The 26886-nt window shown below is 32.4% G+C and overlaps 1 protein-coding gene across 4 annotated transcripts in view; it reads left to right on the top strand.

The window, feature by feature from the left end:
- Nucleotides 1-25981, top strand: part of LOC138691086 (coronin-2B-like) — a 181965-nt gene extending 155984 nt beyond the window's left edge. For all 4 annotated transcript variants that reach the window (XM_069812788.1, XM_069812789.1, XM_069812790.1 and 1 more), the window contains exon 14: nucleotides 1790-25981. In XM_069812788.1, the coding sequence (XP_069668889.1) occupies nucleotides 1790-1936 (147 nt within the window). In that variant the 3' untranslated portion in view covers nucleotides 1937-25981. The remainder of the gene's footprint in view (nucleotides 1-1789) is intronic.
- The last annotated feature ends 905 nt before the right edge of the window (nucleotides 25982-26886 follow it).

The following is a 26886-nucleotide window of genomic DNA, read 5'->3' as shown; positions in this document are numbered from 1 at the left end:
GAAATTCCAAGCGGAAGGTATGGTTAATTTATGGACCCCATCACAAGTGAAAAGACAATATATAGTGAACTGTACAATGGTGGTTTGCTTCTACGTATATATTTGAGAAAGGGTTTTCATCACTAACTCTAATAAAAACAAAGTAGGCTACCAAAATCGACTTGATGTATGTGACGATCTCCTACTTAAACTTACCAGCATACATCCAAATATAGAAAAACTGTGCAAGAATCAGCAGGCTTATCCATCTCATTAATATGAGTACCAACATTTATTTATTTTTTTATTTAATAAGTTAAAGATTATCCAAACTCTGATAACCTTGAATTATTAAAGAAACAAAAGTGAATTTTCTTGTGTTAATATTTGCTTAATTAGCTAAAACTAATATAAAATTAATTTAATTTAATTAATTTGAATCAATTAAATCTATTTTAAAATATAAATATACTGGTATTAACAAACTCTAGTAACCTTGAATTATTAAAGAAACAAAAGTGAATTTTCTTCTATTAATATTAGCTTAATTAGCTAATACTAATATAAAATTAATTTAATTTAATTTAATTAATTTGAATCAATTCTATTTTAAGATATAAGTATACTGGTATTAAAATATCCTACAAAAATCATTAAATTTGCTTTCGATGGGAACAAGAGTAAGTGGTCCGCGGAACTGTTCTGACTTAAAAAAGTGGTCCCCACTTCAAAAAAGTTTGAGAAATGCTGCTCTAGATAAATTTAAATTTTGATTCCTTGTTTTCCAGTGAATATAATATTTCGTTGTCCTACATTAGATGTAATTCAACATAAAATTTAATTTTCTTTTGCTTATGACTTTTTATATAGTTCTTGCTGTTTTCTGGGTTTCCAATATTAATAAATTGTTTGGTACACTATTAGACCTGATAGATTTTATAACTAGCTGTCAATACTATTAGTTAGTCAATCAGTCAGTCACTGGGTTCCCTCTAGTGGCCGCCCTCTGCACTACATCATAGATGTCTATGAACGTAGGACTGAAGTCCACCCAAGAGTTGGAACTTAAACTGAGATGATTCTGTCCGACGCCAGGGTGGGTATCCGGTGTGGCTTAGCACGTAGAGCTGAAAACCCTGGTTCAAATCCCGGCTCTGGAGAGAATTTTTCTCCGTTCCATTACTCTTTCATCGTATGATGATGCAGAATATCTGCATGGAAATATCATATGTACTTCGGTACATTAAAATAATATATCTGGAAATTAAATCAAGAATTACTTCTAAATTGTTAATTTGTTAAAGTGTTTCTAAATTTTCAAGATACTGGGTTTATAAATTATATTCTAAAGTTTTATATATATTATAATTTGATTCAGAATTATGTTTTGAAATTTATTTACTGGACATTTAACAAATTTTCAGAAATAAAATACAGATGGCAGGACAGACCTTCAAAATACAGACGTCTATTAACCCTACATGTGGTGAGATTATTTTATATATCACAAACTCAGTGTGATATGGGATACCTAATTATTTTATTTCCCACCAGGAGGGCGACATATTTATTATTTTTTGTTTGAAAAATATAATAGCTGGCTTTGAACCCACGATTGCGGAATCAAGGGATATGTAATAGACTGTGGAGGATGGCAACGGAGTATGAGTTCATTGTTTTGTCGACAGTATATCCTAACTTTTTTAATATAACAATACATTTAAATTTCCTTTTCTGTCGCTGTTTTTTATCTTGTAATGTGGAGATTTGCACTTGTTCAGCCACTTTCACACTTGTGGTTTGCTTACAGCTGCAAAGAGCTTACTCGCGACAATGTGAAGAACTGAAGCTCCTGAGAAAACAGCTTGCAAATCGTGAGCGACGAATAAGAGAACTGGAGGAACAAGTGCAAGCACTCCAGCTGCAACAGCGAAAGTCACAGTCGGCACACAATTAGAATAAGCGAGTTACCATCACCAGGCAAGCTACTGTACACCAGCAAAGCATCATCTGTAATAGTTGGGGGTTACCTTCCTTCATCACCCAGTATAATTAATCATGGGAGTTATTTTCATTCCAGTTTAACCAAATGGGTCAAAAGAATGTTGCCACTTCTTTTCAGTTTTAAAAGTAGATGTGAGATCTTGGCAATATGGAGCACTGTTTGCTTGGTCTTGAGCTAGTCTTATGAACTTTATCATAAAGTAATAATAATTCATTACAAGCTTTTTTATATATCCTGACGACACTTTTAATTACTTGCGAGTAAGAATTGTGACAGATTTTTAATGAAAGGAGATTAATAAGAATTATAGTCAATTATAAAAGAGTAATACTTCTTCTTCTGCTTCTTCTCTCCTTATGCTGCTACAGCTTTGTCTTATTGAGTATACTGGACATGTACCATCATACACTATATACAGTGAAACTTCCCAATAGCGGACACCGCAGGGGAAAAATTAAATGTCCATTATTGACAAGTGTCCGCTATTTAGAAAATCGTTAGTATGTACTGTATGCAGGCCATTAAAATTTCTCATATATATTCAACACTATATTTTACAGTACAGTACAGTAGACGGTGAGATTGTTAACAGTATTCATCCAGAGAGAAATCGTACCAGTAAATGTTTTGTAAATGAAATAAACATCAGTCACTGTACCACTTCACCTCACACAAAGAAATCTAGAATTGCATTCTCAGTGTACGATTTTAAAATAACATCCTTGTTTTTCAAAATTTAATTAACCTGAGTTTTTTCCACATTAAACTTTGTGGCCAGCTCACGAACACTTAATTTCTCCTTCTCATTATGCTTTACAATATCCACTTTCCCTTTTAGTGACAAACATTTACGTTCTTGTGACATTTTTAATGTGACTGTACTTCCGAACACTCAAACTAAGAAAGTACGGACTGCTCACATACAGTATCACAAATAACATCTGTGTTGCTTACCTTCAATAAAATACAGGAACGTTCAAATGCACGATAATGATTGTTGCAAAGTATTCCGTTAGAATTCCGTTATTATTCCGTTTAATTTACAACTGTCCTTTTTTTTTTTTTTTTTCACGCTGTCCGTTATTTGGAAGTTTTAATTGTTGTTGGGAGATACATTTCAGTGTCCGCGTCCGTTATTGAGAATGTCCGCTATTTGGAAGAATTTTATCATAAGGGCCAATGTTATTTTGCAGGGGAATTTTAAAATGTCCGCTATTGGGAAGTGTCCGTTAAGGGAAGTTTCTCTGTATATATATATTTTTTTCTTCCGAACTAACCATCAAATGTAACAGGCAGTAATAGAAGAGTCAAGTATGAAAATGACGATCGTAACAAAGCATTTTAAATTCAAATGGTTATTGCATCATATATAGTAAAGCTTAGTTTAGAGATTAAAGTAATTACTTATGATGTGTTTTTTTACTTACTTTGTTGTATAAATATATTTTCGTATCCGATAATAGCTTCTCAATTAATTTATAAATATGAAAACAAATCATTTTTACCTCCGTCATGATACAGTACATATATTTGAAAACAGCCTGTCTTTTAATCATTCTTAACCGTTATGAAATCCTCTCTAACTTATTATTTTATTCTTGTTAGTTTTTCTTTTTGAAATGATATATGTTCCTATAAATATCCGGATGTTTATTTAGTAAGGCATGATACTCTCAGTAGAGATGAATTGGAATTGGAATCACTCTTGATTAATTATTTACTTTTCTGTTATAAGATGTTTCATTATAACAACTTAAAAAGCAATATATTTCCACATTTTTAAGTCACTATTCTGACCAGGCAGCTAGAAATGTTTACTCCAGGACAGATTTGATGTAGTCTAATGCGTCATTCAAATATTTGTATCACTGATTGAAAAGTAATATTTTAATCCTACTTATTTATATCCTCTACAGGGTATCTTAATTTCTAGTAGGTGTCATTTATTGGTTTTAGATTTTCAACTATGTTATTTCTACATTATGAATCTGTTAAAAGTTTAATATTGCACTTTGATTATAGAAAGTATAATATGTAAAATTTAGTTCAGATTTAGAATATAAAAGGTCTGTATGAAATGCACTAATCCTTCCCCTCCCCGAGATATGTTATGGTATTTATTTTTTATTCAGAACACTTTATGCTGGATATCTGTATGAAACAATTAAATTGATACATTCTGCTGGTAATCTACTAGAAAACGAAAATACTTGTGGCATGATACAAGTAGTATGTTATTACATACTATAATGTGAGAATGAATCACTGAAAGAAACATGTAGGCGTTTTCAGACATAAAAATGAAACAGATTTTTGTTGAGGGAAGCATGGGTGTCTTGTAGTAAATCTATCCAATATGAGGAGAAAATACGATTAAGAAAATTTCAAGCAGCACAACCAAAGTGGTGGGGGGGAAGCATTATCCATGGATATTAAGACAATTAACTAGACAAACTTCCTCCAAGACATATTATCTTCCAAGAAAGATGGGTGTTGGTTCTTTTAGCTTCTGTGGTAGGATGTGAAATCCTGGTAAATAGCAGTAGTACAAGCCCAGACACTAAAAAGAATTTCTGTTGACCAAGACTGTATAGTTTGGTGGCAATTCTTATTGTAAACTACCTGTAAGTGTTGAAAATGTTATGTAGTGTTCATATGCTCTATTTAACCAAAATATGAATGGTAGTTAGGAATTAATTAATTATAATAAATCACTAAATATCTCTAACTGGATGAAAGCGTTTCTGAGTCCATGTGCAAATAAACATTTTCTCATCATTGAGTTATGAGCAACATATTCCCGAAGTTTGACCTGACCTTTTAGGTGCGTATTTTCTATATTTTTTTGTGAAATGTATAAAAATAAAAATGGAATACGTTGTAAATTCATACACTAGAAACAGGAATGTATGGATTTTAGTCCAACATTTGTTTTTAAGTGACATGATACTGATTTTCTTCTAATATGTAGGATTTTTAACTGAAATATTTTGTGTAATTGACATGGCAATGATTATTAGCGCCATCCCGAGAAATTTATTTAATCAGTAACTACATAACCACACCCAATAAAAGTTATTCACTGATTCTCACTTTTTCACAATGTCACTATCACGATTCCCAATGCCACGAATAGATCAATTGTCACAAATCACCAAGATTTCAAGAATTATTAATATAATAATGTTCAAGTTTTATCTTATTTATCATTTGTTGAATCTTTCATCTTTCAATCACATGTTTCTAAAAAGTTCTGAATTATATTGAGATTAACCACTTTCACAGTTATGGTATGTCCTAAAAATCTTAGTAATCACCAGTTAACAGTCAATGCGCACTACCTGATAGTCTTTAAATAACTACATTGGCAAGTCTTTGATAGAGATACTATAAGTATTTTTAGATATGCTTTTAAACAGTGCTCCTCTTGGTGCAGCCAACTAAAATATTGGGTTATTTTACGATGCTATATCAACATCTAGGTTATTTAGCGTCTGAATGATATGAAGGTGATAATGCCGGTGAAATGAGTCCGGGGTCCAGCACTGAAATTTACCCAGCATTTGCTCGTATTGGGTTGAGGGAAAACCCCGGAAAAAACCTCAACCAGGTAACTTGCCCCAACCGGGATTCGAACCCGGGCCACCTGGTTTCACAGCCAGACATGCTGACCGTTACTTCACAGGTGTGGACCAACTAAAATAAGTTGCACTGTGTGAAGAATGACAAACAGCTGTCACCTCTGATTAGCCGGCACATATTAGTCATTGGCTAGATTGCTGTGCGTTATCAGTGGCAAAGAAATTCCACATCAACATATTTATAGAAGAAACCATAACAACGAAAACATCATGAATTATAATAAAACATAGCCAGAGTGTGTATAACCGAGACTGTACAAAATAGTCATTAGGCAATCCGCTCTCTCTTCACACAAATAGCTTTACATATTTATGTTAAGAAATTATTATGCCGGGGCAACTTCAGTTTTCGGTTTCTTGGGGGCAATGCCCCTAGCAATGGAAACAAAGGCAGCCAGGATGTAGGACTGACATTCTTTCTGCTACTCAGTGCTGATCATCGTGTGATGTAAAAGCCTTAAGATCTCTTTGGGTCTATAAAGGGATGGTTTGCCTTTATGTCAGATATCTTTGTGGCTAATAGATTTTGGACTTTTGATCTGTCAGTGTATTACTTATGAATAGGGCTAGGATTTTGATGACCTATAAATCATAAAAAAAAGTCCTAAAAACAATGCATTTATGACCTAAAAATCTTTCAAAAATGCCCTAAAAGTTGATCTTACATTCTAAAATTGGCTTAGTAGGAAAATGAGTTTTGTACTACTTAATATTTAGACTAGTAATTAAATTAAATTCTAGTACCAACATTTAAGTTTATTTAATTTTACGTAATTTTTTCTAAGTGGTACACTTTAATTAATTATTTTACCTGATGTAGTTTCCATGTAGCCCACCACAAGGCCACTCTTATACGGAATTAGCAGGTATAGAGGAGTCCATATTGAAGGGGTGGTTGGACTGATCCATTACATGGGGTGTATTACGTTAAAAGGGCAATATTTATGTAGAAAAACGATTAAAATATTATACAAAATAATGGGTATTAGCCACCGGCATAGCTCGGTCAGTTAAGGTGCTTACCTGCCGATCCGGAGTTGCGCTCGGGCTCGGGTTCGATTCCTGCTTGGGCTGATTATCTGGTTGGGTTTTTTCAGAGGTTTTTCCCAACTATAAGGCAAATGTCAGGTAATCTATGGCGAATTCTCGGCCTCATCTCGCCAAATATTATATCACTATCACCAACTACATCGATGCTAAATAACCTCGTAGTTGGTACAGCGTCGTTAAATAACCAAGTAAAAAATAAAGGGTATTGATGGACAAAATATGTAGACAAAATATCAAAGGAAATAAACATTATTTTATATTAATAATGGGGATTTGCTGCCAAAATTAAGTGAAAATGCCTCAAAAATGTCTGAATAACACAAAAGATGCTCTTATGAATTGAAACAGGCAAAAAATGCCCTAACAAATATGTTTTAAAACACTCAGTTTATCACATAACATATAAATACTAAAGCGGCTATGTTTCTAGCTTACTAGAAAAAAGAAGCAGTTTCATCAAAATCCTAGCCCTAATTACATGAAGTACGTGAAAAGAATTGAACATATTGTAGACTACTTAAAACAAACTGATGGATTTGAATCAACTGAAGTGCTGAAATTTGGTAATTAGTAATTACACGTAGTCTAGTAATGAATCTAAGTTCATTCATGTTACAGTGTTTATGTGAAACTTGTAACTTTTTTTTTTCCTATCACTTTTTGAAATACATTTTATTGGTTAGTAGATTTTGTTATTGGACAGAATAAAGTTATATGCAGTTTGAAACTCGTGCATAAGAATAACTGAAAAAAATATTCACTTTTACTTGTTGTTTTCTGTACATTTCCTAAATCAAATTTTGTCATAGAATAATCCATTGAAGAAATTGAATACCTACTCATAGAAATCACTTCAGATGACAAGTATTCCACCTTTATTTTACTGCACTTAATTTCGAAAAAAAAAAACACGTATCAGATCTGATCAGTTCCAACAGAAGGCACCAACTCGAGAGTTTTTAATAATTAATGAATCCATGTGAAGGAGTAATGAGATGCACCAATATTCCATTGATTACATTTAATTTGATATGAACATAATTATGTCAGATTTGAAATATAAGGAATTTTTGAGTATTTAGTAAATGTCATGTGGCATAGAACTGATTTAAAGACTGATAGTTTTGCGCACACTACTGTTACCACATTGTTGTGTAATGTTGATCATTTTTTCGTTTGTGTGCAGAAACCAGTGATGACTTCAATTCATATGTACAGTACATGTGTGTGGTGTGTCTTCCCAACATTAGAAGTTCTTATAATTTGCTGTTAAAAACTGTTTCATGATTTTTAACAGCTTCCTTTAAGTTTAATAAATCCTACTTTGCATACAGTAAATCAGACTGAACTTGCAGACGATGACATAAATTGCATATAATGCTAGTGATATCCACTTTCTTCATTAAAGATTTGAGCTAAACTCACATTTTATGATTTGATTCTCTGAACATGTTACTGAACAAATGTCCGACAAATAACGGGAACAAATATTTCTTTTAAACTATAGATGAAAAGCAGTGAAGACATTTATTATTTTCTGCAGTTGAATAAGTGATCTTACAAATCATCTTCATATCCATTTCACCTGCATACCAGTATCGATATTGCAGAATCAGAAGTTTATCATTACTGCGGCCTTGAGATGTATTACATATTCTCATCATTAATAAATTTAGACTACATATACAGTACAAAAATTGTTTTGGCAATATATACGCACAATTAACTATGAAGAATCTTTCCTTCTGCAAGTAAAATTGCCTTAATATGCTTCCAGGTATATATGAAATGTAATTGTTGAAACCCTTCTCGATCATGTGTTAAGCATAGTGTAACATCTCTTTTGTTAAGAAAAAAAAAATATCATGAGTCTGTCGAGCACAAATATTTGCTATTGCTCTTGTAGTAATTTGTTTACATCTAAATTGTCAATTTATGAGTTACTGTCAGTGCCATTTATCAACTGTCGAATTTCCGACTAATTTTGACTAGCTCTTCACTTAAAAATATTACTATAGAAATATGAGAATTATGGAAATAATGAAACGAGATATGTAATACTGTATTTTGCACTTAGTATGGTTGCATATGTAAGACAATAAAAATCAGTCAGTGATCCAAGATTACGCTATACTGGAGAATTACCACGGTAGCTTTGAACCGTGTCGTTACGTTTACCACCAAATTTAACTACATACACATTGTTGCCAACATAAGAACATGATTTTAGTCTGTGGTGTCGTTAGAAGGCGAAATTTGTTTCTTTTTCTCTCTACCCCCTTCGTTCTGAACATTACTGAGAGATAGCACCACTGTTACTCTCATCTACTGCAATGATTTTTCCATGGACCACCAATTTGCTTGGACGACATTTCTACATAGAAGATTAAGACAGATCTTACAAGCGATCTCCAGTTACTAACAGTATCGTCATCAAAATTGTGTGTCCATTTTATCTCAAACTAAAATCTCTCTCGCATTTTCTTTTGTTTCATCGCGGCCAAATGGATTTATCTCTTCGGTATCGATGTTTCTAGTCGGTCATGGCCTTTATGACAGTTTTTGTTTCGTAATATTGATAGACGGTAATATAATTAAAGCAGTGAATAATTTCATGGCCCCTAAAAGTTTTTTTTTTTTCTTCGTAAAAGACTAGATATTTTCTCTAGGCCACAAATAAAACTGCAACACGGTCATAATTATGTACTTAATGCTTTGGTGAACATTAACCGGAAACTTACTTTCCGTTATTTAAATGATATTCCGTGAACCACACCTTTTTCCTCTTTATTTCGTTGTCATAACCTACTTTAAGATCTTACTACATAAGCATTTTCTTTTAGTGCATTCAGAACATCGTCGTTGTACTGCATAAATCTTGCACTTGACTAATAGAGTGATTTATTTAAGAATATAGTCGCGAATTTTACTACCACCATTTCGATTGTCTTCTGTTTAACACAGCTCGGTACGGCCCGGTGACTAGTGGCCAGCGAGTAGCGTCGACTATCGACATTGCTCTGCCGTGGGTATTATCCAGTTGTTCCCAAGATTACATTCAAAACATTATCAAAATTACACTAATCATTACTTTTGCTTAATCATATTCTGGTACATTCTCATGGATAACTAAAATTTACACAATCTCGAGCATCCTCTTGAGTGTTTCATAATGTTAGCCATGCAACCAGAGTTTCACATTATTCATACTTGATTGTTGAAGAGTTTGATCATTGCTATTAGTAAAGTTCATTGACTGTTTGCAGCTAGATTGGGTTTTATTTTACACCAAATTGCTAAAGAAAATTACTACAAGTATGAAAACAGTAGAGAGATCTAGTAGTGATATTTTTTTAGAAGTTACTGATAAATAGGTACGTACCTATTATTAGTAATTTTGAGGGAAGTAAACGAATTGTGGATATAACCTGTGTGCTCAAAATTCCATATATAATGATTAAAACAATCATTGATGGAAAAATATAAGTTTTTCAATGCTCAGCTAGTTGGCAATGAAGCCATTTGCCAAATAGAAAAATATATTATAAACTTGGCAAAATTAGCAGTGCCTGGAACAACTAAAGTAATGTGCTTGTGATGACGTTATGCTGAAAATGAAGCATTTACCATCGAAAAACGCTATTTTACAACATTTATTAAACTTGACTGTGAAAGTCCTTTGATGTGATGAATTTAATAATTATAAAATCTGTTAAATTAAATCACTGTGACAGTGTTAACGGATGATATTTCTTGCAATACATGATTTTCTTTTAAATTAGAACTTAAAAGTAAATATGGGTAGGTTTTAATTTTGGAACAACTTTTTTTAAGTATGTGCTTAAATTATTTGATTATCATTCTTCTAATAACCATCGCAGTTTTCTGGAATGATTTAATTACGATATTCGAAACTACTGTATAAAAATATTACAAAAATCATTTTTATAAATGACTAGTAGCTTGTGCAGCACATGCTGCAAACTAAGTTCATTAGAAGTTCAAATTAAAATTTTTCAAAATTGTTTCCATTGAAGAATACCAGACATTTTGGAAGTTATTTGCTTCCATAATAATGAAACATAGGCCTATCCCTCTGAATGGTTTTCTTTGTGCTAAATATTTTTTATTGAACCTATACATCTTCAGTTCTTGAGTTTCATTAAATATATGGAAAAGACCTAACCATTTGATTAATAACTATAAAAATATTTTATTTTTAATAACAATATTATCTTAAGTTTTGTATAGACTACCATATAGCCATCATTCAGTAAATATTATAGAAATGAAGATCTAACTTCAGATATTCTCTACACCTACTTATATAATCCCGAAAGCTTTCACTTTCATATCATCAATAAAGCATCAATCTGTATAATGTTACAAATACTCACATTATGGCATTCACTATAATAATATTTCATTTTTAATGGTAATAATGTCATCAAACATTCTTAAGTTTTGTAGTTTTTAATATCCAATACACAGACAGCTATATTCAGAAAATTACACACCAGAGAATCTGACCTGTAAATTTTTTTTAGTAAATCTTGAAGTTTTTAATAACCAATATTACAGAAACATTCTGAAAAAGTTACACAAATGAAGATCGACATATTGGTATGATGTCAGAGAATCTGAGCCATCTGAACTCTAAATATGTCGTAGCCTTCGTGTGATATTGTTTATTGTAGTGTGTTTGTGTTTTGTTTTATTCTCTAAAAGCCATTATTTCTGAAAACTGACGACAGATGGATTTTGGAAAATAGGAAAACGATGTAGGAAAACTGAAATTTCACTGAAAACTACTATTTTTTTCTGAAAAATTTTGGGTTCCAAGCTTCAAAATGACGGGTCATTTATTAAAATCTGTTCAGCCGTTTACCCGTAATTTCCATTACCAGTTCAAATATATATAGATAAGTGAACATTTTTAGTAAGAGCAAGAGAGGCAAGATGCATAGATACCGACACCTTTGTATACAGAAATTTCATAAAAATGTTGGTTTTTTTCCCAGTAAAATTCTTACTAATAATAATAATAATAATAATAATAATAATAATAATAATAACAGGCAGCTCTGATGTTTTGAGGATTATTTTATAATATATATACTAGTCATAATAGTTTTCAATATTAAATACAGTATACAATTTTGTGCTGTCATTTTGCATGTTTACACAATTTGGTGACAGTAGAAATGTGAGCAATTGAAGCTGTGAATATGTTAATATTATTGTATTGTACACAACTGTGAGTCATTGTATGCCTTCAGGTATAAAAAGGAATTGGTTATTCAGTAACATCTGTTTTGGAGTAAACAATTCATTATTATGGGTGATGGAGGGATTTCAGTTCGCAAAGCTATATTACATGGCACTGCTATGCTACCTCCTTGTATGTGTTCATGGTAAGGTATATTGGACGATTTATTTGATATGCTTTGGCACTGTTGTCGTGTGGTATGCTATTACAGAATGTTCTGAATGTAAATGAACTTAATTATATTATAGATATCGTTTGTGGAAGTTCAGTATACTTTCTTTCTAGCACGAATAAACAATAGTACAATCGTATATACCAATTTTAGATTTTCTTGAGTATGTTTTGTGATAATGATTCTTTTTGTTGTTTGTACCAGTAATAGGGACTTCAAGTAGAAATCTTTTAGGTAACATAAAGTCATTTTAACAAAAAATAAAAGTTAAATAATTGAAAACTATGCTTGTGCCTCAAATGTTTCGAAAATGTGTACTGAATGAAGTCAACAAGTGGTTACCTTATGTAATTTACTGTAATGTTAGTTTTGTACAAAACAGGATTGCCAACTTCTTGACCAAAAGTTTGCTGTTCATGGGAATGATTTTTAAGTAAATATAATAATTAGTAAAACATAGAAGTCGGTATTTTATACTTTGACGTCAAATACTACGCATAATTACAGCATGTAAGAAAATGAAATTAATTTTTATGTTTATTTTAATTGAAACTTGGCTTCTTGGAAAAGTTTTTGTCATTTGCACTATAGTTTAAGACCAGTTGTAATAGATAGTTGACTGAGATCTGAATACCGTAACTTTAAATATTTAATGCATGTGTTAATAAAAAAAATCATATCTCGAGAAATACTGTTACAAATTTCATATCTGACATATCCACTCTAAAAGTAACAGTAGTTTGACATGTCTGAATAAGGAGTTGTGATTGTTGTGACTGGAATAGGGATGTACAATTATGCACCTACTAATGTTGATATAGGTATATTCGGTATTGTGTGCTACAAATGTGTCATTTGTATTTTTAGTGTATATGTTCATTGGGCTTAATGTCCAATACTGTAATAGTAAAATTTATAGAAGATATTTTTTTTATCATACAATTTCTATATTGTGAGTTATCACATCTTATAATGCAAGAAAGAACATTTCTAAGAAGCAGAGTTTCAATTAAAACAATATAACAGTTAAGGCTGGTTCACAATAAACCGGGAACGAGAACCAGAATGAAAACGAGAAGCAGAGGACGTGAATATGAAAATTTTTTATTCACAATAAACCGAGAACGTAGACGATTATGCATATCGATATGAATGTCAATAACGATATGTAAAGTTGATATTACGCATTCTGATGTTATTTGTGTATAATAGACCAATGGCGTTCTCTCATGAGTACAAGGCAGCAAAAATAAACACAGGTTAACCAACTTCGAAATTTCAACTGAAACATTTCATTAGGTACGGTACTATAAATATGCCCATGGATCTTTATTATCACAACCTATTTTAAGTCTACCATAACGTAGAATAATTAGAGAAGAAACATTTGTAATAGAACAAAAATTAACACAACAGTAGTTATTGAATTGAAGCATGAATATGTAGTGTGTAATACAACTGATACAGTAATAAAATATGATTCGCTTCCGATCGGTGTTCAAAGATGCAGCTATTGAAAGCCACGTATTCTCCGTCATTTTCTCATCTTTATACGAGGCGCGCCGCTTATCGTAGACGTGAGGATTTTCCTCAACACACAATATTAGAATCCCATCATGCTCCATGATGCTTAGCACAGAACAAAATAATGCATAGGTTATGTCACTGTCTTCTTACTACAAAATATACGACAAAATACCTTTTACATGGCAATAGAATGGATCCAGTGGGCTGTGATCGGAAACATGAACACCAAAGTTGAAACTTGGCCAACTCTCCGTTCCCGATCCCGGGCTCTGGCAAGCTTTTCGTTAATTGTGAATGCTCACATTTAAATGTACACATTTTAACAATTTTACCGTTTTCGTTTTCGTTCTGATTCTCGTTTCCGGTTTATTGTGAACCAGCCTTTAATTTCATAATCATGTATATTGTATGCAGGAGAGATCCAGGAAAACCAATAACATCATCGTTAAAGAATCTTAGACAATGGTTTGGACAGTCATGTGCAGCTTTTCGGTGCAGCTGTGAATAAAATTATAATTGTTAATATAGTAGCCAACATGATCACTGGTTATTATTAGTCACAGCACTAGGAATATATATACTGTAAGGTATATTACACATAGTGAATTAGATTGAGACCTTTCAGAATTGAAAGAAAATTAAAACAATATTACTGGAATTTATTAAATCTATTACTTCTCTTTGTTTAGCCTATTTGCCTGAGTTTCATATTTAAACCATTGAGTCACTTAACTATATAGAAGCTAAACAGTTTCAACAACAGTGTAGCTTTGAACTTTGTAAAAGAATGAACAAGGATAAAATTCTCAAAATGCAAACTTTTGGAGAATAAATATAAAGAAAACTGTAACTGTAGAGACTTATTATAAAGTATTCATTGTATAGCCTACTATCATATATGATTGTCTTTCTTTAAAACATCGACTTAATTTTTTTATGTTTAAAAAATGAGAATGTATTGAAGAGCTTTATTTGTGCTGTACTTGAAGTTATGTAGCATCATTTAATGTTTACCCTTTCATACAGATATACCCATAGCACTTTGCACAAAGTTGCATTTAGTCTCTGCAGAGAGGGAAATTGAAGCTTCTCGGAAACTGAAAGGAATAAGTTATTTTATCATTGTCCAAAAGTATGTGTTGTACAGAAAAAAATATATATTACACGTAATTCACTTTATTTCCCTTGAAATTGGCATTTATGATTTGTGTAATAATGTATGGATCCCTCAGTTCTCGTATTTTGGAATTTCCTCTGAAAGTTAGGTTATAATAATTTCATATATTTAGGAGAGAAGAGTGGGGGGATACAAATATTTTTAAATATATAATCACAGTGGTGGTGGTGGTGCTGATGATGATGATTATGAATATTTAAAAATGTTAAAGTTTTCCATCAAAATCATATTGCTTTTATTACACATTTAATGGCCTTTTCTTCTCTCCAGTTTGTACATCATTCCTACTGTTTTAGAATCTCTTTCAATGCATGCTGCTTTGGAATCTACCAGAGATAATGAAGTAAATATTCGTGGTATTCGTATTTTTTATACTGTACAGTTTGTTTTATTTGACCATATACTGTACTACTACTACAGTACTAATTTTTAAAAGTTGGCAACCCTGTCATATTCAATATTATTTCTAGTATTTCAACAGTTCACTTTCAGAGGTGGGAGTCTCTTAATAATTCTATTTATTAGCTGTTTTCTCATGTGTTTTTTTATAATGACTATTTCATATGTTTCAAGTTTACCACTTTCAAAATTGTAACATCAGTGGATCCGTAAAAATGATATTGTCGCAGTACTTCAAATAAGGAATAAAATGAGAATTATCATCATTCAAGAATGGAGCAATATTATGACTGAAATATTGACCTAAAGGTGCATCTACACGAATCAATTTTTCTTTCAACTTTACGCATTCAAGTAATGCATGCAAGATTGGTATTTAATATTAATTAATATATATATATATATATATATGTATATGTAGTGAAGATGACATTCAAAATGGTGCACCATGTAGACACAGAATCTTCATGCATCTTAATTCAACGCGCGTTTTAAACTTTATTCTTTCAATATTCTTCCTAGACTGCATCCTTATGCTCATGGAAAATTGAACTGTGTAGGTGCAGCTTTAGACTCGCTAAAAACATCTCTTAGCTTCATCAGTATTAAGGCGCCACTGATTTCAAACGAAATTTGGAAATTTTTCTGTCTTGACTTCCAGAAAGGCTGTAGAGCATGCTTCGTCTGCTGTCAGATGAGTGATAGTGTACAGGCTATTCCATATGAAATTGATCAGTAAAAAACCTCGCATTTTTCTCTAATTTTTTTCTCTATTTATACAAGGTGTTGAGGAGAGTGCATTTTCAAAAATATACTATCGAAAGTCAAATGGTTTTCGTACTATTGAGCGACAAATTTAGCGCTTAGAACTCTGGAACCGTTTACTGCAGAACATTGAACGAGAGCTCATTTTGAAGCTGACATTTGGTAGGTTATGTTAAGACGTAATCCTTATTTTTATTGTATACAGAGAGACAGATAATCTGATTTTACTTACTTTTAGGCTTTTTGCCTATTTGTAAAAATGTAAAAAATATTGACAAGAAACCTTGCATTATTAAGAGGGATTAGGCATTGTTTGGTTAGTGACTCAGCAATAAGTTTCGAGGGTATTAAATAAATTATTTTCACACGCCTAGACTTGAACGGCGCAGTACCGCACGCACTGGCCGAGAGCTGAAGATAAGCGAGCATTGGGCGTTATTTTACTCTTGTGTTTATGAAAACTTGTGATAAAGCTAGCCCAGCCATGACTGCTAGACGACACATCACGTGTTTGTCTCCTGGCCTTGTTTGTCTCGACTATCTACAGTCAGCTGATTAGTTCACGCGCGTACTATTTATTTTCTTTATTTGATTTTTTCAATACCTTCTTATCAACGTGCCAACAGTAAAAAATATGTGTTTATTTGTACTTTCAATACGGAATCTAACCTTATATTTTAAACATATTTTTTCCTTGGCAAAGGCGTCTTAATGAGGAAAAATCTAAATTTCTCCATTTCCATAAAAAGTAAGGAAAACTGTCTATATGTCAATATAAACTTTAATTTCTCAGCATCAAAATAAACCATGATTTTGATCATTGGGTGAAAGGGTTTGGGAGCCCCACAACAGTTTAAAGTTGCTAATTTTATGAAAATACGATAAATTTAAATATTTTTAATTTAAACACTATGAAGTTCTGATGCCTCTAACTTTGCACAAAGCATTGTATCACAGTTGTCAACGGACAGAAAAAGTTTCAATGTATTTAGAAATTGTAAGGTCAATTTTCTCTATATTTCGGTCGATTTGAGATGGAATAGCCCGTTCATTCTTGTGGATAAAGGTAGCTGGAAAGAAAGCATGGCGCCTCCTCCTCTTACTTATGTCATTCTTTTTTCTCTCTCAGGTCTACGACCATGTGGACCTTGGTTTTCATGCTTTGCTTTGTGTTCGAGGCCATCTCCTGTTTGATATTCCACACTTTTTTTAATTCCTTCTATTCAATTATGTGATATCCAAGAATGTGTATTCTACCTATTCATTCCACACGCCATAACAATGTCATCTTCTGAACCAGAGCTAGTAGAATAGAAAGTGTTGTTACTTCCTCTAGTTCAGTGGTTTTCACCGAGTGGTGTTAGCCCTGTTTTTCAACCTCAGTTTTAGGAGTACTATTCGAGCGAATACAAAAGGTTTTTAAAAATAACCCGTTAGATAAGAATGTATTATACAGTAGTTTGTTACAATATTTTATTTAGTTAAAAATTTAATATTACCACGTTAACAAATTGTGAGTTATAAAATACACCCCTGAATAGTAAATATAATAATCAACCGAAAACTGGAACATTGTGCCGACTTTAGCCAGAAGTATGCAAAAAAAAAAGTAGCCTACAGCTTCGCAAAAATGAACATTTTTGTGGCATTATACAGTACACATTGACATGAAATTATGTTTTTTATACACAAGAAAGAATATAATATAATAAATAAGACACTATATTTCACCAATAGTTTTTACCTAGTATCTGGTTATTAGTTACAGTTGTATTGGTTTAGGCCTGTATGTAAGTCAGGGGGAACAAGAAATATTACGTGCAATTCAGACTTACAAATTAAGCTTCGATATTATATCTATGCTAAGGCAAGTTTTGATCTTTTGAGATATCTAGATATACCTAGAAAGATATGGCAAGTATTAAGAGAAAAAGCATTTGAGAACTGGAGCCAGAAAAAACATAAACGCAAAGGCGTGCTCTTATACCAACAATATACCCCGGCCAATTAGTGGATCCAGAATCACAAGGATCTTTCCTGTAGTGAGTGGAGGGAAGCAATCAAGATGAATGCTGTGCGTAGTGTACCTGGCAGGACTTCGGGCAGTAACCTCTGTCGACGTTGCGACTGGGAGGTTGAAACCCTTGCCCATGTCCTGGGGGCTTGTCCACATGGTGAACTTCTATGAAATACGCGGCATCATACAGTAAGATCTATAATAGCAACTGCCTTAAGGAACAAAGGTTATTCAGTATATGAAGAAGTACACGGCATATCCAGTGAGGGCAGTAATCGAAGAATCGACATAATTGCATTTAAACCTCCCTCTCTTGAAGGTACATCATAGACCCTACTGTGAGATTCGAATCGCACGAACACCAGCCAGAAGAAGTACACGAGGAAAAAAGGAATATATATGAACCTTCCATCAGTTTTTATAAGGACAAATACCATCTGGAATCCATCGTCATTACGGGACTAATGATAGGAGCCCGTGGGACCATACCCCGGTTCCTAGTCGACTTCTGTAAATCTTTTGGCCTGCATAAAAATATTTTAAGAGATCTAAAAATTGCAGCACTCAAAGGCTCAATAGCTTTTTTCAGGTATCATACATATGGACCACGACTAATTCACATCTCCTTGACGTTACTCAGTTTAATATCATGTGTTTCAATATAATTCAAATTGTTATTTTTCACTCTAACAACAATGTATAACTAGGCCTCAAGGCAATTACTCTATTGTATCATGGTACTCTTTGTCGATGGCAACCTGTAGTGGTTACAGGAAGAAATTAAATAAAAAATTAAATAATATATATTTTGTATTTTATAAAATTAAAATAATTTAGTATCATTGTATTAACTAGTTGTATGCTACTTATTGGACAATATTAAATTAACGACTTTTCCACGAGATCTATTACTTTCTCATATGCTCGATTAGAAACCTCTTATGATGTGGAACGTAATAAACAAATGTAATGTAATTTTAAACCAGATTAAGCTGTGCATACAAAGCAGCATTATACTGTATTTGTATTATTGAAATAACTTTTACATTAATTACTACCGAAGTGCTATTATTAAAAGTGAAATAATTAATAATTAAACATTACATTTAATGAAGTAGAAGTTACATGCTTGGGTTCAATTAGGAGTTCACAATTATCACTTGCATACAGCACATTTTTTAACCAGCACATACATTGAAAAATGTTCATATGTAGAAAGTCTATGATATCATCACAAGATAATTATTTCCTAATTCCAAAATGTTGCTCTAGAGAATCCTGGTTAAATTTTTTCTGTCAGAATATATTTAAATCTGCTATCCCACAAGAATGAATATATTTCGTGAGTGCTCTGCATTGTCACTCTTTAAATAATTCAAGGTTCTTTCTTAAGAAAGCGTCTTCTTTGTATTGCCAATTAAGTGTAATATATTTTCTAAAATCGTGTAATGCTGAAATCCTTTGTACAGGGCAGAGGAGGGAGTCTTTGAGTTCAGTGTCTGCAAGGTCGTTCTATCACCTTGTGAATTCTTTTATACTTTGACTTCCCTCAAACCGATCACAGTTTATGGCTCTAAAAAAGCATTGATTTTGACAAACTCGCACTAAACGGCTGAAATGCTGGTCTGGCATTCATTCGCTGGAAGGAATTACTGCCAATGTAACTAGACAGTTCTGGACATCCAGGTGTGCAGTAATGGCACATACATACATACATGCACACATTAGCTAAGATGTTCTTCTGAATTTCGGGTATCACGTCCAATTCTTTTTTACTTGGTTATTTAACGATCCTGTATCAACTACTGGGTTATTTTAGCATCGATGGAATTGGTCATAGCCAGATGGTATTTGGTACGGGTACATTGTTATGAAAAAGGATTAATTCCTCTTGGTTGGAGATTTTCTCTTCTTTTCATTTTTTAAGGTATCGAGGCAAGTTTGGGAACATATGTGGTATGGCATCTGGTTTTATTCGCCAGTTCTTGGATGGAAGTCCTACTTCTTTATCGTCAGTAATAAATTTATTGGTTTTTACAATCAAAACCGCAGAGAAATGGATATCACAGATATAAGAACGAGCATGTAGTTTTCTGTCTTCATGGAATTGCTCTACACCACTTCCGAAGAATAGTCTAGCCTTTGGGTGAAAAAAAGAAACGTCTTACTTCCTTACAGTTTATATAACCGGATTTACACTAAGAACAAAACAATTAGGCTTATTACTACTCACTCACAATAAAATTCACCCAAACACCACAAGAAATAACACCTTAATTCCGTAGCAGAGCTAGTTTTACCTGCTCACAGTACAAAGAGGAAAACTGCAGTCTTAAAACGATCGCCACGCCAATGTTTCGCTCAGTTGCCATGGCAACACCAGGGGTTTAAAAGTCCCATTAGACACTTGGTGAGTTACCACATTTTCTATTCTAAAAGCTCTGCTCTAGATGTCACAATGCCTTCATTCTTGATTATTTCTCTCGGTTCTTCATTAGTTATTTTTCCCCACCAGTTGCTTTCTTTCACAGGGCCAGAAATTCTCCTTAAAACCTTTTTCTCAGAAACAAAAGTATTCTGGAATATGAATGGTATGGTTCATGTACATTGTTTGGTATTTTGAACCTTCTCCCTATGTATCTAGCTTTATATAAAGGATTTCTTAGTTACTGCTGAAAGGAAGAAAAATGCTCTAAGAGACGATCCACAAGATCATATTGCCATCATATTATATGTATGTATATATACATACTGTATATGGTTGTCTTGTTATGTTACAGTTAGATTCCAACCTCTGAACTGTATACTAAAAAGAATTGCCTATAATAATGTGAAAATTGTAGTAATTTATATAATGCTGTAAGGAGTTACTGACATTACTTGAGTGGAAATGAAGATACTGATGTCGGTATTGTTATTTCACATTTCTGTTTATGACCACAAAGTGGATATTTTGATGCATTTAAGTTTTATTTTTCACGTAATAATTGTTGCAATACTTGACAGGATATTTACGTATGTATCGCGTAAGGCAGACTACATATTTTCTGGACTTTGCTGATGGACTATGTTCTAATGTAATAATGTTTCGAATCCCATCATTTGCTGGAACTAAAAATGCACACTGTATTTAGCTTTAATTTCAGATAAACGAAATCACACTATTTTTTAGCTTTTAATATGGATAAAAAATTATCAGACTCCTTAAAAGAAGACTTTTATATATAAATTCAATTTCATTTAACAAATCAAGGAAATGCTCTGCATCTGCTTCAATTTCTCAGTATGGTTTCTCATACTGATATGTATCCATAAGCAGTTTATCTGTATTGGATCACATGCTGTGATATCCTCATTGAGACAACGGGTTAGGAATTTGTCACTTTGATGTGTTAAAAATTTGCATCACTTCTCGAAGAGTTGTGACTTATATATTGGGAATTAACAGCACGAGTTGAATTGAAAATAATTTTTCACATGTGGTCTCTGTCATAGAACTTAAACTCGTGTTACAACAAATAATGTCATAGTCGTCATTGGTCGAGTTGTTTACCATGCCATTAGATACATGGTTCATAGATTCAGACACACCAGACAATGATAAAAATTCTAAGCACATGAAGAAATGGGAGGACTCAAGGCTTAAATAAGAATTTCTTACGTTTGTCCATTATCAGTCTGATTCTGTGTTGTCTTAATGTGGAGGTCCAGATCTTACATTACAGGAGCCCAAATGTATGTGTCTAATGTATAGATTAAATGAAATACCAAAGTATGAAAACTTCGAAGATGACAAATGAATGAGAGTTAACGTCATATCCTGTGTTAATAGAACAAAATTTAAATGAGATTTTTTAATCCCTGAAAGTACATTCCATGTAGGTAATACATAAAATCTTTGGAATATTTTAAAGTGTAAAATGTAATTGAAACAGAAACTGATTTTGTGTAATGAATTTATTTTCAGAAAACTTCTTGCTGAATTTTATAAGGTGTGTGAAATTACTTCAATGCACAGTTTGACAGATATTTTTCATGTAAGGAGTCTGGTATGTATTCCAGAATCTGTTAATGCCAAAGTCCTGTTCCTGGGAGCGGATGAATATAGATTGTACAAGTGTCTGCTGCTGAAGGTGCAAGCATTTTGTGATAATGGTGAAGATGGTGTAAATGTTGCTGCTGTGTGGCTTGTGTTTATTATTTGGTATTACATAGTTTCAATGCAATGTTGTGGAACATATTTGTGCAACTTGTTGAATTGCAGTGGAAATGGGCTATTGATTATGAATCACATTAACCTTTATCATGTATGTGGCAGAGGTTCTAGCTAAGGAAGCAGCGCATTTGTATAAATTTTTGCACAGTTAATATTGTTATAGCTGTTTCGTCGATATAGAAAAGTTCAATTAACTATTTGTTTGCATACCGGTAATGCAAGTGTTTTGTGATATGGCAATTCAGTACAAGGAATTGGCTTTCAAACAACGTCCGTATAATGTCACTCAGTAAATCTTATTGGTGTGATACAAGAAGTCAAAGAATATCTACAAGGGGGAAGAGAGTGGTGCCTACTTGCAAATGGTATACTTCTTGGTGCAATAATCCATCTGAAAATATTACATATATTGGTATCACAGCACGAAATGCTTTATACTGTAAATTTTAATTTTAAAACTTTAATTTCTCAGCATCAAAATAAACCATGGTTTTGATCATTGGGTGAAAGGGTTTCGGAGCCACAACAATTTAATGTTGCTAATTTTATGAAAATACAATAAATTTAAATATTTTTAATTTAAACACTATGAAGTTCTGATGCTTCAAACTTTGCACAAAGCATTGTATCACAATTTTCTACATACAAAAAAAGTTTTAATGTATTTAGAAATTGTAATGTCAATTTTCTCTATATTTTGGTCGATTTGAGATGGAATAGCTCGTAATATGTAGCTAGTTGGCGATGTATGCAATGGAGGGGGAAAAGAACTGGCCACCCTACTCCATTATCTCCTGGCCTAGTTGCCTCATAAGTGATGCCTAGTGAGGTTCAGACCTGTCTTTGGACAGTTGACTAACAAAAATATTTCTTTATACTCCCTTTTCAGAGTTTAAGCGTACAGCGAAAGCATATGTAGTATACGTAAGCATTTTGATGCATAATTTTTTAATATGTTATCTTCATACAAAAACTTTTACATACGTATTTATTCCTAATAGTAGTTGCTTATACAGTGCGCCAGGGAAGTCTCTCCGCACTGGAGACAGCAGAGTGTATGCACTAGCAACTGTAGTAGCAGGAACTACATTAGGAACAAAACGTAAACTGTGTAGTACTCACCACAATCATAACAGATGCTGGAAGTGTTTTCCTCATTCTTGAAGATACAGTTAGACTCTTTTACACTTATTTTCAAACACTTTCAATGTTTCTTGTGTAATCGACTGCACATAATTATATTCGGCTTAAGTTCATTGATTGTTTTAGGATTATTACCATATACCGCAGATTTTGCAGACTGTATTTTCGTAATCACTTTCTTTTAATTCATGAACCACTGTAATTGTAAGGGGTGCAATAATTGTTGAAGTTTGCTTCTTACAGCATTATGTGCTGTCCACTTAGAGATTCCGGCCTCTTGTGCTAATTTGCACGTTGATTTTGTAGGACTCCACAACATTATATTGGACATCTGGAATTAGGAAAATGCATACAAAATTTCTGTTTCACATTTTCCCTAAACTTATCACCTTCACGAAAAACATGCAGTACACCCTGTCTGCCCTCAACTGATACCATTAATTAAACAACCCCTACTTAAAGATGTGTGGTAATAACAAATACCTTACTATAATAATACCGGACAGCTATATAATAGCAGCATTGGCGTGAGTACGAAATATCGCGGACCTGACATCTAGCAGAACCGGATGGAATTACGTCCACATATACTAATATTAACATAGCGGGATTCTGACTATTGTTTAAAACGTGAGTTACTAATGTGGAGTAATATATGAAACACTTAAGAAATGTTGATTAATATTTAATGTAAAATTATTATCTTATATCAAAGCTGCATATTATGAGAAATATTGCATACTTCATATTACTTTCCGTAATTAATTGTTATATATTTTTTCTTTGGTTTAGTGAGACAAAATCAATTCTGATACAGTATTAGGAATGAATTACAATAATGCTTTATATACGCATTGCTGACAACTGCAAAGATAAAATTGATAGTAATCAGATGCTTGTAATAATTAGTAAAGGCATGTGGACAACAATAAAACTTAATTTGATAAAACCTTAAAATTTCCGATACATTTTAACTTCTATTCATTTATTAGGTCTAGATAAAAAAAAAGCCAATTTGTATTTTTCTATCAACACAAAGACGAAGGAATTAGGCCTACTAAAGAATGTTGTTGACTCAAGTTTTATGATCCCTCGGAAATCGAAAGTTCGATTTGGAGCAATTTGTAATGCTGTAATTTTGTAGCAATTATAAACAGCACACATACACCCTGATATTTTAACACAGCACTAATTAATAAAATTATTAACTAACCCAGCAACAATATACATTGCAGTTGATTACAGCTTGTTTGACGAGTATCACCACACCGGCTGCCTAGGTAGCAGCACCAGCGTTGTTCGCACGTAAAATTGCTAGCTGTCCGGTATTATTATAGTAAGGTATTTGGTAATAACCCGGCCCGGCTGATGCTACCAACATAATTGCAGTTGCAAGCACATACACTCCTCACTTCCCTGGCGCACTGTATGTGAGCAATGTTAATTCATTTAAAATGGTTGTGTTATATTATTTAATTTACTCGTGAATTGGAGATAATTTACTTACAGCTTTGATGGGCTTCACTGCACAGAATAAGTTATACAATTCAAAATATACCCTGGTTAGGAATGTAACATTTCGCGTATTTTTCCACCTAAATAGTAAAGCTCAGTTATGTTGGTAAAATACATTAGTTTCTTTATATATATATAGATTATACACAATAATCGTAGCACCAACATTTGATAAATTTAATGTTTTTAATTGCTGTATTGTTGTATAATTTTGTGGTTTCATGTCGTGAATAAAATTACAGCATACGAACAAGGGAACTATTAAATATCTTTAAGGGTAATTTAGTGTAGTTTATTAATATTTTAACTTCAGACTTTTATGAAGGTGAAGTCTTGTAGTACTGTTAAATATAAAATTGTGTTCATACTTGGTTACACTTTTAACACGTGTATATCACTAATGATCTGTTAAATTTTGTTAAATTAATTGCTTTTTAACTTCACTGTGTTAATATTGAAACTATTATGGTAGGTATTTTACCTTAATGACTGGATACGGCAGAAATGTATGCCATCTTCAAATTGCTAGTCCAGGTCATTAGTGAAAATTATGTGATTATCTGATGATTTACCTTATCTGTAAAAATTATAATGCGTGATTGTTAGTAGTGTATTTATTCCTATGTTAGTTTCTTTCATATTAAAATTGTTTCGGGGCATTGTTATAAGTAAAAACAATAATGAAGTATACATTTTTTATAGTGTTCGTTATTTTGTTGAGTTACAAAATCGATTTACTTATACAATTTTTTATGCAATGTACAACTTTCGCATTTCCTTTGTAAAGAATATTGTTACCAGTACTGAAATTTTATTAATTGTAAGCTCCCTACATTTAAGAATTGAGTATTAATTATTATTTATATTTCAGTTAATTGATTTGCCCATTTCCACTGCATTGTAATGTATCATGTATTCAAAGTACCAGCCTTAAAGGTGACTTATTTGTAGCTAAGAATTAAAATTATATACAGTATTATTTTTAGATGGGAAATACATTAGTTGTAACAGCTAAATCAAAGAAAGACGCAGTTCAGTTTTGTCTGGGTACACATACAATTTTAACAAGTTATAACAATAAAAATAAAATTACTGCAATTACTGTCCTCATGCAAAGTATTCTTCAGCTCCTTTACCTGAACACTATGAGCAGGGCTGGGCAAAATACTGACATCCAAGTATTTCAAATACAAATACAAAATACTTTTAAAAAATTAACCAAAATACATTTGTATTTCAAATACTCGATACAATATATACCTAGGCCTAAAGAAATAAGAATATTACTGAAAATCTAAGATATCATACTAACATTAAAAGTATTTTTATCTCGAAGTTTTATATAAACACTGTAACTAAACATTCCTCCTTTACCCAGTCAGCAATGAAATTATGTTACATTTGAATAATTACTGCTCCCTTAAAAAAAAAAAACAGTTTCTCAAGAAGTTTATCAGATAAGGATCCCCTTGCTTGTGAATGAATAAGGCTGGTATTCATAGACGATTGAAGAAGTGCACTTCACAAAGTGTCACTTTATGCCAGCAAAGTGTAGAGTTACAGTTTGGTTGGTAATAGAAGTCCCACAATGCCTTTCAAAACAAGTGAACAAACAATAACAAATTAATGACGTATAACCTACAAATTACAATGCTTATGATTTGAATTGGGAGCCTAACTGATCGCGCGAGAAAGAAAATATATATTTAAAGTTGTTTTATTTCAGTTTCTAGTTTTTGTTGACTATAGTTTAGATTATTTCAGTCAGTTCAGATATATAACATTTTATTAAATAGTTAGTGATACTGCTGGTGAAATTAGGTTAGGTTTTGTACAGTACATAGCTGATCCAGTAATTTATATAGTTAGATTAGGTTCTGTACATATCTTTTTCATTGATTTATGTCGCTAAGTTTAATTTTGTATGTATCCGTTCCACTGATTTATATAGTTCGGTTAGATTTTGTACATATCTTCTATTAGTTTATATAGTTAGGTTAAGTTGGATTGA

The sequence above is a fragment of the Periplaneta americana genome, chromosome 16, assembly GCF_040183065.1.
Source record: "Periplaneta americana isolate PAMFEO1 chromosome 16, P.americana_PAMFEO1_priV1, whole genome shotgun sequence".
In the NCBI taxonomy this organism is placed as follows: Eukaryota; Metazoa; Arthropoda; class Insecta; order Blattodea; family Blattidae; genus Periplaneta; species Periplaneta americana.
This window is presented reverse-complemented; position numbering and strand designations above follow the sequence as displayed.